This window comes from Patagioenas fasciata, chromosome 2, assembly GCF_037038585.1.
Source record: "Patagioenas fasciata isolate bPatFas1 chromosome 2, bPatFas1.hap1, whole genome shotgun sequence".
NCBI lineage: Eukaryota > Metazoa > Chordata > Aves > Columbiformes > Columbidae > Patagioenas > Patagioenas fasciata.
This window is the reverse complement of record NC_092521.1, coordinates 37,715,626-37,729,273: the sequence shown is the minus strand read 5'-3', so window position 1 is coordinate 37,729,273 and position 13,648 is coordinate 37,715,626. Positions and strand designations below refer to the sequence as shown.

The 13,648-nt window shown below is 41.2% G+C and overlaps 1 protein-coding gene across 4 annotated transcripts in view; it reads right to left on the bottom strand.

The window, feature by feature from the left end:
- Positions 1-9,563, bottom strand: part of PDE7A (phosphodiesterase 7A) — a 78,877-nt gene extending 69,314 nt beyond the window's left edge. For 3 of the 4 annotated variants that reach the window (XM_065829824.2, XM_065829827.2, XM_065829826.2), the window contains exon 1: positions 9,284-9,563. In XM_065829824.2, the coding sequence (XP_065685896.1) occupies positions 9,284-9,421 (138 nt within the window). In that variant the 5' untranslated portion in view covers positions 9,422-9,563. Of the gene's footprint in view, positions 1-2,691; positions 2,716-9,283 lie in introns of those variants that run through there. The other variant, XM_071804073.1, reaches the window with a different exon arrangement.
- Between the last annotated feature and the right edge of the window lie 4,085 nt (positions 9,564-13,648).

The window sequence follows — 13,648 nt, the reverse complement described above, 5'->3', positions numbered from 1 at the left end:
AAAAGGTGGTAGGTGAAGAATGTTAACCAATAAGCCTCTTATTAAGGCACAAAACATCCTTTCAGGCCTCAGCATTATTTTTGCCAGTGCCTTCCAGCTTGAGCTAACAATATGACATGAAAAACACCAAAGCAACCATAGCTTCAACCATTCAACACTCCTAGGGAGATGAGGTCTTTCTCCTCTTAAAAAAAAAAAAACCTAGAACTCAATAGGGATCACCAAGTACAAGCCAAATGCATTCCCTGCAAGCAAAACCTAAACATGAGGAATTTAGTACCCGTAATTTGCTAACTTCTAGCCTTCATTTATGGCAGGTTGCAAAATTCTCACTATAATCTCAAGTGAAAAAGATATAAGCAGGTGACTATATTCAGAAAAAAAACAAGATCCTTTTTGAAAGGAGGAGGAAAATAATTGGGACACTTTTTTTAAAGTATTTAGGACATGATTAAAAAGGCAAAAAGCTCAAGTTTATTTTGGTTTTGTTTTGGCTGGGTTTTTTGGGGGCTTGTTTGTTTTGTTTCAGGCAATTGAGAAAATTACCATTTCCCCTCACAATTTTAAATACTAGATGTTTAGCTGGACAAAATGTAATCACTTTATTTGGTCTAAATGAAAACGAGCTAGGAAAAGCTGATTAAATATATTAAGTCCAGTGAAAAGTGAAGAAATTCCTATAGTCACCATGCTAAAGTAAATACAGCTCAGACTTTACAACAGAAGAACGAACAAAACTCCATAAATTTACTCTCTAGATCTCTCAAAATAAGAACAAAGATGATTCTACTTTCATGCATAAACACTTTATATTCACTAGTCTCACACCACATTTGCAGCTGTAAAAGAAACTGCATGGATTTTTCTTTGCTTCATACCAGAAACCAGTCAATTATTGCAGTTGCTGAAATCTGAAGTCTAAAATTCCACAGATAATAATCAAGAAAATTTAAATACTCCAGACTTTTTGAAAACTTGTTGCACGCCTTTACCATTTCAGAAGAGAAACTAAGGCAGGGCACTATTGACAGGACCACACTGTCACACGTACCCACTTCAGATTACTGTATTAGCTACAAACAAAGCCAGAAATAACACAGGCCAGTGTCACTCCTGCCATGACAGTGTGGTCTGGTAGTGGAAGGACTGTAGCTATTAAAAACAGAGCATTTTGTATAAAAGAGTTAACTTTTTCTCATCTAGATATATAACTGAGTCCCTCAGGAAATCACTTGCAACCCAACATTGTTCCTCAATTTCTAAGACAACTAAAACCCACCATATTAGACAGCCTGTGCACAAAGATGTTAAACCTTTCTTGTACCAAGGCTGATCCACCTACTAAAGTCTCAAGTTTCCCATTATTTACTGTATTTTTTTCCTGTGTTTCCATCTCCTCTTGTGACAGAATTGACCCCTTACCCCAAAGTGGGCAACAGGTTGTATTTCACATGTAATAAAAATCCAATTTTACTAGTCAGAGTAGCCTCCAGCTATGTATGCTATGGAAAAAAACACCGGGAGAGGAAACAGCCTACTTCTCTCCACCTGTCTCATCTGACAGCAAGGAGTGGGAGAAACAGTAAAATCTTCTGCTAATACAGAGCCACCCTCATTATTCTCATTGCAGCATGCTCCTTCTGATGCTCAAGCAGGCAAAGGAGGGCCTGCTGCAAATTCTGGCTCCTTCACACTTTCAGCTAGCAGCTAAAAAAGAATTTGCCCTCTACCTCTGCAATGAAAAGCAGACTCCAGAAATCACTTCCATTATAATTATTGTGGGAGTGTGGTCAGGAAGATAATAAATCAGATTGCTGTATCACAGATGTACAAAGCAGGGGGGAGTGAGAGGAAAACAGGAGTTAGACCGCTGTAACAGAAATAAATTCTCAAGTTATGCAAGGGAGGAGGGCAGGGAAGGTGAGATAACAGCCACAAATTTACTTTAGACCAGAAAGAAAACAAAATATGTGGCTATGAATTCCTTACAATACACCTAGGATGCAATCATACAAATAAACAAGTCCCCAACTAACCTTTAAATCCAGTTTTCCAGAACTGCATTTTTATAATAAAATATTTTGTCTTTGGCAGACTGCCTTGCTGGATTACACGGGGTGCTTATTTACACTGCAGTTACTTGTTAATGACATAATTGGAACAAACTGACGAAAACTTCACATCTAATGAAACACACAAAGTCTTCCAAGTCTTCCTGTGATGGTTTCTGTGTGCAACACTGAACTGGAATTTGAGAGGTCTATGTTCAATTCGTGGTCCCTATGTGCATGTGTATGCACACACCAAGCATTGGTATTTGCTTATACAAAACAATTTTCTCAAGTAGAATTGAACATTTCATTTAGCTGTGAATGCACACAAAGGACTACTTGCACTAAATGCATTATTTATATGATTTCTGAGATCAAACTCTTCAAGTTTTTAGCATACCCATCCTCAGTCCTTAATTTACAAGGAAGGTAATTATAGCTAAAAGAATACACTGCATTCCTTTAACTGTATCATGAGATAGATGAACCTGTATCTTAGACATCCAACTGTACAAATTCACATGTGGAAAGTCTTGACATGTGTTAAGGATTTACATAGTAAAGCACAATCACGTTAATTTTGTTTCACACTTTCAGGGAAATAAAAAAAATATCTAATTTGAGCTGCAAGGTTACTCACTATTTCCATGCAGATCAGTTGAATTTTTAAGAAAGGCAAACAGAACAGGTTCGGTCTGATCCAAAAGGTGTTTCTTATACGTGAGCCATAACCTGGCAGGACCTGGAGACACATTCATGAATCCAATATCCTCTACACTAGAAAATGATTGAATATATTCAGAAACCTACAATTTTAACAGAAAACAAGCAGAAACTTGTAGATACTGAGTGGTTAGGGAAACACAAGAAAACAATAAGCCAATGGTTATTGACATGACAGAGAAGTGTTCTAACAGATCACCATTCTAAGTATTTCCAGGGCTTTTCCCCGTAGGCTTTGTGGAAAATAAAAACTGAAAAAATAACAATTGAGCTACAGATGACCTCAACAATACTTTCCATGTGCCAAAACAGTAGAACAGAAATGTCAAAAAAATTACATCCTTTTTATGGTAAATTCATCATAAATTCATTCAAATTATCATAATTTTATCATAAATTCATCATTTTTATCATAAACTCTTCACAGAAAGGATTGTCAGGCACTGGAACAGGCTGCCCAGGGAAGCTGTTGAGTCACCATCCCTGGAGGTGTTTAAAAGGCATTTAGACGAGGTTCTTAGGGACATGGTTTAGTGCTAGAGTCAGATTATGGTTGGACTCTATGATCCTGAGAGTCTCTTCCAACCAAAATGATTCTATCCTTTATCTTATAATTGAGCATATTACCATATTGACTCAGAATTAACCCAATTTGGATACCATCACTTCTCTCAAGTGACTTTAAAAGAACCCTGTATTTGCTAAGTCAGTTTTGTTTGGTTGGTTGTTTTTTTTTTAAAGAAAAGCTGCTGAAACAGACACATCATACAAAACACTTCTAACTCCAATAACCTGCATTTGCACTACATTACTACATTATTAGTTCATATAGGATACTGAATATTCATATACAAATGCCGACTTGTAAAATTGTTTTTGGTTAAAATTCAATATTTCACAATTTAAGGGGCACATAGCTACAGTTTCTCTTTTCAAACCAATTTCTCTTTAAAGATAGCATCAGAAAATTGAGGTTAATATATTACAAAGCACAAAACATACTATTACACAATCTGGACATAGAAGAATTGACTTCTGGTCATTTAAGACAATCTAGTTAATGGAGACTTTAAACTACTATTCTGCTTACATCTTACACAGTCAATTATAAGCCATGAAATAAGCTGCTATGACCTTCTGCAGAATGAAAGTACCAATGCTGCTTTACACCACAACACATGAAAAAAGTTAATTGGTCATAAAACTCAGAGAGCATTTTAAAAATGAACTGCTACATAAAATTACCGTAGCTCATGAAATCCCCAAACAGAACTTGTCTGTGCTGTGCGCAGAGTCAGAGTCAGTCTCTGCCTCTCATATGAATAGATGCAATCTCAGCAACCAGACACAATAAATACAAGATGAAGGGAATGGCAAGCATAGCAGCAACACACAGAATTAATTCCAGAGGCTAAGAATCACATCATGAAAATTACTTCATTATTTTAACTTGTTAATTATTCATGCAGCAGAGATACAGGAAATAGCAGGAGAAAGCTAAGAAGAGCAAACAACTGAGAAACACTGATGGAGAGGATTAGAGAGGTATAGAAGTAAAGTTATGAAAAACAGCGCATAAGGAAAGAAGGGGGGTTGGGGTAAGGTTCCACATTCAATAGCAGGGCCAACCTAAGCCATTCCTTCTGTCTCCCCACTGTTCATTACCCCTGCTCTAGCACTGCGGCATGCTGCTGCCTCCTTACTAACAGGGACAATAATTTGTGAAACTGCCCTGTGAATCAGCCAGGGCTGAAAAATAACCTGATCAAAAAAAAAAAAAAAAAAAAGTTGACATAACTAAGAGAAAAAACACAGGAGCAAAAATTAACAGCTGTAAGGGAAAAATAGGTCACGCAAACACTTTTACCAGCAAAAAGGTGCAACTGTGGGATTAAAGACCAATGCCTTTGTTCAGACTGTGCAAATAAACCTCTCAACTATGTCTTGTAACTCGTAATGCTACAAGCACCGCAAAACATGTTTGGATCACATCAGCTGACAAACACTGAAAACAGGACATACACAGTAAAAGGTGGCCAAAGCACGTGGTTGATGTTGGGGAAGCATGTACCTTTCACTGAAGTGCAATACGCTTCCAGCTGCTCTAGTGACTTTTTTCCCCACTGCATCCTCTTCAAGTCAAACCTAGGATTTCATGTGCAGGATCTACAGTTTACTCTTCAGGTGTATATAACATGGAGAGTCACAAAGCACGATGCTCTGCTGCTTAAATGCGTGAAATTGGAGATGCAATAAAGAGGGATCATGAACTAGATTATCAAATACCAGGTAGCAGTACATGGTACTACCTGGTACACGGTAATACTTGGTACTTCAGGTGGCGACTTAGAGTCTACATTTCTGACATTCAAATGGAGTATTCTATTATTTGCTCCATTCTCTCTTCATGCAGTTTCATCCTCAGAAGAGATCTTTCTTTTCCATCATCTATTTCAAATATTTAAGGACAGAAAGGCCAAAACTAGGTCTTTCCTTCTATTCAGACTCTGCTACTAGATATGACATATTACTAGATATTATATATTATTATAGTATTATATATTATACTAGATACTATATAATAGTACTGATGCCGTTTTTGGAGGCACTGAAGTGAGTGCAGAACCAGTCGCCAGGTAGAAGGACAGAAATTAGTCAAAAATAGCAGGTTAGGCCAAAGTTTTCATACTGATTCTGATATGTTTATATCAATTCAACTTTGGGGGGGTTGTGTAACGCAGGACACAATCTAAAAGCACTCACAGTTACACTTTTAAAGTCGTTCTCATTATAAACTCTTATTCATTTAAAATAAAAAAATAATCAGACTAAAAATTTTCATACTAAGTACGTACAGACAGTTTTAGAAACCCTTTTTTCTACTATTATCAGCAAATTAAAAACAAGATGAGACAAAGAATCCAAAGCTGTCCTCTGAAAGCGCAGCTTTAATTTTAAAAGCATCATTTTGTAACATTTGGAATGAATACCCTAAACATACAATCGAAGGTACTACTTAACATCCACTTGATCTCACAGGGGACCTAAATTCAATCTCACCGGAGTGAAATGTCCTAGTCATTTCAACAGTTACCCATTAAAGTGCCCTTAAAAACAGCTTTTAACACTAGCATTTATTTCATGTTCGAAGACAATTATTAACTCTAACAATTGTATAAACCCACACAGTAGCAGCTTTTCACTTGACTGGACTTGAACAATAAATATCACAAATAACCTCCAGGTAACAGACGTCACTTTTACTATTTCTGCTGTTAATACTTTGAAATTCAATAAGACTATAGGGAAATAATTCATACATAAAAGAAAACTGCAAACAGAAAAAGAATAAGCTTTTCTCTACATTTAATGTGGCTATTAACAGGTGTAAACCACCACAATGAAGATCTAAAAATCAGTATCAGGAAAGAACTCTCTTATGACAAGAACAGTTAAGCACTATTAACTGTTAAGTTGCCTAGCGAGATTGCCTAATTTCTATTATTAGTGGTTTGTACAGGTTTCAAAAGCCTAATGGTACCATCCTTTCATGTAAATAAGTTCTGACAAAGTTCACTAAGTCAATTTTTTTCAAATAGATGGCAGATAGCTACCCAGTTTCCTCCTCCTATTAGTTTTCTGCTGTTTTAGTGAACTAAATCAGCAAACACCTGAGAAGCAGTCCAATGTCAGGACTTTAACCTTCAGCAATAATGAGTTATGTCAGCTCACCGCATCTCATAAGACTGTATCTTAAAAAACAGATTAAGCAAACAGATTAGACAAACATCTGCTAATAATACTGTAAGTACAATTTATCCTTCCTCGGGCTGAGAGGAGCACATCAGAATTTTTGAGGTCATTTCCAGCACCGCCTTATCTAAGCTTTAAAAAGCAACACACAGCCCATTTTGAATACATTTAGTGAAACTTTAACAAAATATCAAATTGAAATTTCACTAAATGTATTAAAACACATAAATATCTGCCTTCTTAGCACTGTCATAATTAAATGCTATGTCTAATGTAGCATGCATTTGTCTCACCTGTGTTTCCCGTGTAAAATACCTCCTTGCTGAATGGATAAGCCTGAAATGTCTTCTGCCTAAATCACTTCACTTTTAATCTATAAGTGGGAATCCATTTTTCAACACCTTACTTTTTTAATAGAAATCTGTCGGGTGTGTATTAACTGTAAAATGCTGGCTGCACGTACCTGCTTCTTGATTTTTCTAATACACATCTTCAGGGTTACTATTGCTCAAATCTAGCCTGAGCAGAAGACTGAAAACAACAGACTGGCAAGGGCTCAGACCTCTTTGAACAGCAAAGGAACTGCAGTACTAGGAGCCTTCCAGGAGATTTACAAGTTGAAGTTAAGTTCAGAAGTTACACATAATCATTAATCTCACTGGTGAAGCTTCTTAGTCTGTCATTTACACCAGTCTGTGATTGCAGGTCTGGCAGACATTCACATTGTATTACCTGGAGGAGACTTCAGGGAAAGGAAAAAAAAAAAAGGTAGAGGAAACAAAACACAGCTGTACTCTAATCAGCTGGCCAATATTAGCGAAGACTTCCTCACGTAAATATCCTAATTCCCTCTTGTTTAAGCATAAACTTATTTCTTTGGTTCACATGATGGAAATACTACTTGGTCAAGCAAACATACAGTTTTCACTTTTCTGTAAGGTATTAAGCACCTCTCCTTGTGACTCACTCTAATATACCTGCAGCATATTGGTCAGAAAACAAGGAATCCATTGAGAAGCTTGAAAGCGGGGGGAAAAAAATAAATAATAAAAAGAAAAAACTTAAATGTCAGTAACTTATTTAATTTGATAAGCTTGTACACACTTTATGCGTCACCTGCTCTGGAGACCACACAGAAAAGCAATAAATACAATTTATCACCTTTCCCATCTTGCCTATTCCTTTTCCCAAAAGATCATGGATGCTTCAAACAAGAGAGACTCTTATCTCATTTGCATAGGACAAAACATGCTGAATTAGATTCGATGACTTTTACATATGGAAAATTCACCATCCCTGAGCAGAACTCAGATCACACACTACAAATGGAAATATCTGAACACAGTTGCTAGTGGAAAACTAACTGGTCATAAAAATAAGTTTTTTGTCAATTATTATATTCATACTCAGGGAAAGGAGGGTTGTCAGCACATGTTAATCTTTATATGCTTACTAATAATTATTTCCATATGTATTCAAATTCTTGGTCATCGAAACAATATTTTGTTGATTCTTCCTTCTCAAATATACACATGCCTAAAGCTCTCACGCATGCAAAGCTTCATTGCTATCAAACCAGGGACAAAAAAAGCCAAAAGAAACTAGCACCTCTATATTTTCTGCATACGTGCATATGAAGCAGAGCAAGTAACAAAAAAAAAAAGCAGAATAAGATTAGAAGATACCTCAAAAATGTAAACAACAAAAAATGAGTATTACACACATAAGACGCAAAGACAGCATCTTCTGCAAAGACAACACAGTTCAGAGCATTGAAACAGACCTTTCAATCTAGACATTATAGGAAATTCCTAGAAGACCAAACCAGCTGACTTCCCACCATAATCCCAAATTTTCTCCACGGAATTCCACCACAATATAATTGTATCACTGTTTGCTGGGAAACCATACTAACACATATTCAGAAATTTAGGGTAGTGTTTACAAGAAAAACCTCCCTTTTGTCCTGAGAGTTATAATGACCCTTTTTATAGGATTTTCAACACGATGAGACGAAACAAAATACGGTATAGTTCGTTTTGCTTCTGATGTAATGTGGGCAAGGAACAATACTGTGGAAATGAAAAAGTCAAGGATCTTTGTCTCTTTCTAGACAGATTGCCAAGTCTTAATAGTTGGAGAGAGAAATAGCTTAGCATCCCAAATAAAACACTGCCGTGCATGTTCATTATTTCAGTAAAGTCGTTGCAGTTTTTGGCAACCCCATAGGAAACTTAGACCCTTCAAAGAAAGTCCGAACTAAAAACCTAGAAAAAAAAAAATCTCTAGTTTAAAAATTACAGAAAAAAACAAGTTATTCAACGGCTCTGGAAATAAACCGCAAGGAGTTCGCCGCTCGCATTACAACCAATACTAAAAAGATAACCTCGACAATAACCGGCCATAAACCTATAAAACGTTGTATCTTCCCGTCACTGCCACCGGTATTTGGCAGCAGGCGGGGAAGGCGCGACCGGCGGCTGGGCCGAGGCGGGAGGCGGAGGCCGCTCGCTCGCCCCTGCGCCGCGATCCGGACACCCTCGGGGGCAGCTCCGCCACGAGCCCACCCCCACCACACCTCTCCGGCCCCGCCAGCCCCCTGCTGCCGCCCAAGGCAGGCCCTGGCGCCCGGCATCGGCGCGGCGGGAACGGAGCGGGGCCGCCCGCCCGGGCGGGGGACCGGCGGGACGCGGAGCCCGCGCAGACCCCGCTGCCTCGGGGAAGCGGGAGCCGGCGGGCCCGGTGGCGGTGCTTACCTGCGAGAGCTGCCGGGGGTTGGGGCAGCCGAAGAGCGCGGAGCTGGAGCTGAAGCTGATGGCCCCTCTGCGGCTGAGGACGTGCTGCGGCACCGGCCTGTCCAGCGGCAGCACCGGCAGCTGGTAACATACTTCCATTGAAGAAGCCTCCGTGCGCCGACCCGCCGCAGGGCAGCGGCCTCGCCCGCCGCCGCACCTGCCTGCGCAGGGCTCGCCGCAGCGGGACGGCGGGGGGAAGCCCGCGGCGAAACCCCGCGGGGGCCCGGCGCCTCCTCACCGCCCCCGCACTCCCCGGGGGGTCGGGCCGGGCCGCGCCGGGCCCCGGGCCTTTGTCCTCCGCCGCCAAAGCCCGGCGGGAACGGCCGCCGGCAGCGAGGGGGAGGCGGCGAAGCGGGACGCCTGTGTCAGCGCTCGAGGCGGCGAGTGCCGGCCCGGAGCCCGCGGCCGCCGCCGCTCCCTCGGCCTTGCTGCCGCTGGCGGGAGCCGCTGTCAGCCCCGCTGCCCGGCGCCGCGCATGGAGGCGAGGCTGGCCTGGGGGGGCCGCTTTGGGTGAGACACAAGCCGCGCTCGCCCCTATTGTCCGGCACGGCCGGGAGGAGGAGGCGCCGCTGCCGCACAGCCCCACTCCGCCGGGGGGAAGGGGCCGGGCCCTCGGAGAGGGGACCCGAGGAGGAGGAGAAAGAGAAGGAGGGAGCGAAGGAGGAGGATGAGGAGGAGGGAGGAAGCCTTCGCCCCGCCCGCCCCCACTCGGAACAGCCCCGAGCGCACCGGCCCGGGAGGAGGCACAAGCCCGACGGACTGCGTGGGTCGCGCGACTGGCGACACGCAGAGCGTCATCACGTAACTACCCACTCTCCCCTTCCTCCCGCCCGTGCGCAGCAGGGTGGCTCGGCCGCGCCAGCGGGCCCCGCGCGCATGCGCCCTCCTCTTCGCGCCTTCGGCAGGGCCGGGGCGGTTGGGCGGGGGCGCCGCGCCCACAGGCGGCAGCGCCGCCCGCGCGGGACCGGGAGGCGGCACCTTCCTCTCTGCCTCCCTCCCTCCCTCCCGCCTTCCGCTCCCCGATCCGGCTGAGCACGTGCCGTGCCCGGCGCTGCTCGGGCGAGGCCTGAGGGGCGGCACCCGGGGCGGGGGGGCGGCGGAGGTCGGAGACGCCGGGTGGGGAAAGCGGCGCTGCGTGGGGATGACTTGACGTGGGCCCTGCTTTTTCTGTGAGCCCTCGGTGTGCCGTGCTCGCATGGGCGGGGGCTCCTCGCTGAGGGTGCGGCGGTGTTCGCGGGCGGCGGGTCGCACCGCTCGGTCTGTACGGGCGGGCCCGGCGTCCCCGGCTTGCGTGGCTACTCGAAAATCGAACACAGAAGGAAAGTTTTTATTTAAAGAGCATTATCTGTCAAAAGCAATACACTGGGGAGTTCACGTTTGAATCTTTGATGTTCATTGCTTTAGAGCATGGAGGGGCATCTTTTTGCAAAGATGAAGAGTTAAAACCATGTTAGTTTCTGTTAAGGTAAAAACTGAAATTCCTGGCAAGCCACACAATTCCAGGAATTGACCTTTAAGGAATAAATGGGATAATTCGTGACGTGATCTGCTCCATAGCTGTGTACCTCACATTAGCAGAGACACTTCAACTTTGCTTGGTTTCTTTAGGAGTAAACCTCTCTTTGTTTTTCTGCAGCTGCTTTTTTTCCATCCTTTCATCTATTTCTCCATCATAAAAAAAAAAAAAAAATCCTAAATATAGCATGATAGGTAAGGGAACAATTCTGTTCTTTGAATAATAGATGAGGTGCCTGTACCCGCTTAAAAATCAGATTTTGCAAAATGATTCATATTTAATTTTGCATAATACATTGTTCTTCTCAGTGCTTGCTTACTGACAGAAAGGTTTAGATTTCACATGATAATGGTTATTTATAGGCAATGACATGGCTTTGGAGGAACCCATTTGGAAAGAATAGGTGGTTTGTGTGGAGGATCTTCATCTGTTTGAACTAGTTGTAGAAACAAGAAGTTTTATAGATGTGGCTGACGGCCATTTTACTCTGAGCTACAAGGTTAACAAACGCACCTTGTTCTTCTGCAAAACTGCAATCTACGTTGTTTCAGAGACAGCCACAAAGACGGGTGGACACATCAGAGAAAACACTGGATCAGCTGCCTCGTCTTAAAAGCTCACTTCAGCTGGATTTCTCTCACTTCTTGAAATAAAAATGTCACAAACATTTACCATGTGATTGCTCTAATATATCCATGCAAGAATTCAAAACATATAAGCACATAATTCATAGTAAAATAACACAGTATTTTTTTTTTCAGTAATTAAGGTATGTTGGGTTTTCTCAGCATTCTTTGACAGCTCACTCATATTTGGCCTTCTTATATTAAATCAATGCTGCATTTAAGCTACTTATATAGCTCTACCAGCTTCACTGGAGTCACAATTTCCCTCCCCCATTTTTCAAAATTACCTTTGGTTCTTTCCTATTAATAACGAATCAGTTTTCTGCACTCTGGTTGGATGTTTTTTTACTCTAGTCAGTCTTAAATTCAGTTTGCGAATAATATATCATGACTTGTAGGAAAAAAGCATATTCTTACTTTCACTGAATATATATGGTGTATATTTTAATCCTACAGGTCAAGCTATAAATAAAGATTATTGATAATGTGTTTTATAGTTCCTATCAGCTCTAGGTATTTTCCATGTGACTACTTGAAACTAGTTCATTAAGGTCATATTAGCGTTCAGTCCTTATATAACATAATCAGCATTTTCACTCACTAATAATCAAATTATCTTTGATCTCTAATTAATGTTACATAAACATCTTTAAGGAATCTGAAATACAATGAAGTAAGCAGAAGTTTTCCAGGTAGTGACTGATTCTTCAAGTGCTCTGCTTTCAGGACACAAATTTGTATTTTTAATAAATACAGAAGTTACTAATGTGAGCCAGGGGATGATTTACTGTATGAGTTTACAAGGAATAATTCCAGAGGATTTGTTTTTTCTTTGCTCACAGCCCTCAGAATCCCCCTCTACGCTTAATTTAAGACTGGAGATTTACTGGCAGATTATGTCTTCCAGAAACGGAGTGACTGCGGAAACACGTGAACAAAAGTCAGTTTTGAAAGCAGTTGCAAACTGTCTCAAGTTTAATAGCTATTCAAAGGCAGCTTTTTGTAACTCCACTGAAGATATTATTGGGAATAATAACATGAAAAGGTGATTCTTCTTGCGCTGTTGTTTGTTCTTCAATGCATTTGTAGAAAACTTGCTGGAGTGCACACAGTTGAAATGATCTCAGCCATGAAAGTTCTGTTTTTCTCGGTGGTTACATTTGCCTGGACAAAAATCCTCACATGACAATAGCATTAATATGACTAAGGGCGTCAGTGTCAGCAGGAGCCGGTGGATAAAGCTTTTCTTCATGTCATTTTTATAGGCATAATAACAGTTGATGTGCAGAATATTTTTAATGTCAGAGTGGGAGGATATGAGAAGCCCAGGTGCAGTTTCAGAGGTGCAGCTTGCAAGTTTAGTGGGGTTGTGAGAAGCTGAAAATTCACAGCTTTTTGTGTTGCTGATGGAAGTGAGTTTGGACTCCTATGAACAGACAAAACAAATGTGTTGCACGTTCGCCAGCTGAACCATTTCTCAACGTACCATTCAGTGTGCAGAACCTGGTAGCTTCCAGGATAAGCTGTCGAGCAGCAATCGCCCATTTTGTCCATAGAAAATATAGTGGTTTGTTTTTATTTGGTTTTGTAACTTTTTTTTAACATATTTGTTGCTCCAATACCTCGTTAAAATTGCACATCCTTTCTAGGTTTCTTTATATGTAGATGTAATTACTGTTTTCAAAATGGTCTTAACAAGGATTTTTTAAAGCAATTTTGACTATTTTTAAAAAGTTAAGCAAGCAGTCCTTTAATTAGTACACTGAGATTTAAGTCTGAGTTTGGAAGTTGTATTTAGGTTCAGAAGATTCCTGGTGTTCCATCTAATTCTTTATTGGCCTATTGGGAGTAAAGAAGTCTTCTAATACTAAAACTGAGAAGTGAAATAATGAGCTAAAATTCCAACATGCCAACTAGACTGAAGCAACAGTGTCTTATCTCACTGTGTTGTGTCGTCAAAACTAAAGGAAAGCAATTTGTTGTTTAAAGCTCAAATATGAGATGTTTCTGAGTAACACTAGAATTTTTTAGACAAGGAACACTTAAATTTTTTACAATTTCTGGTTAAATTAAAGATGATTTCACTTCCTTGTTGTGGAAACTTGTCAGTGTGAGAAGTTAGAATAGTTGCTTTTTGAGTGTGCTGAAATTATTGGAAAATTTCTAGCAACAAAAAGGACACAT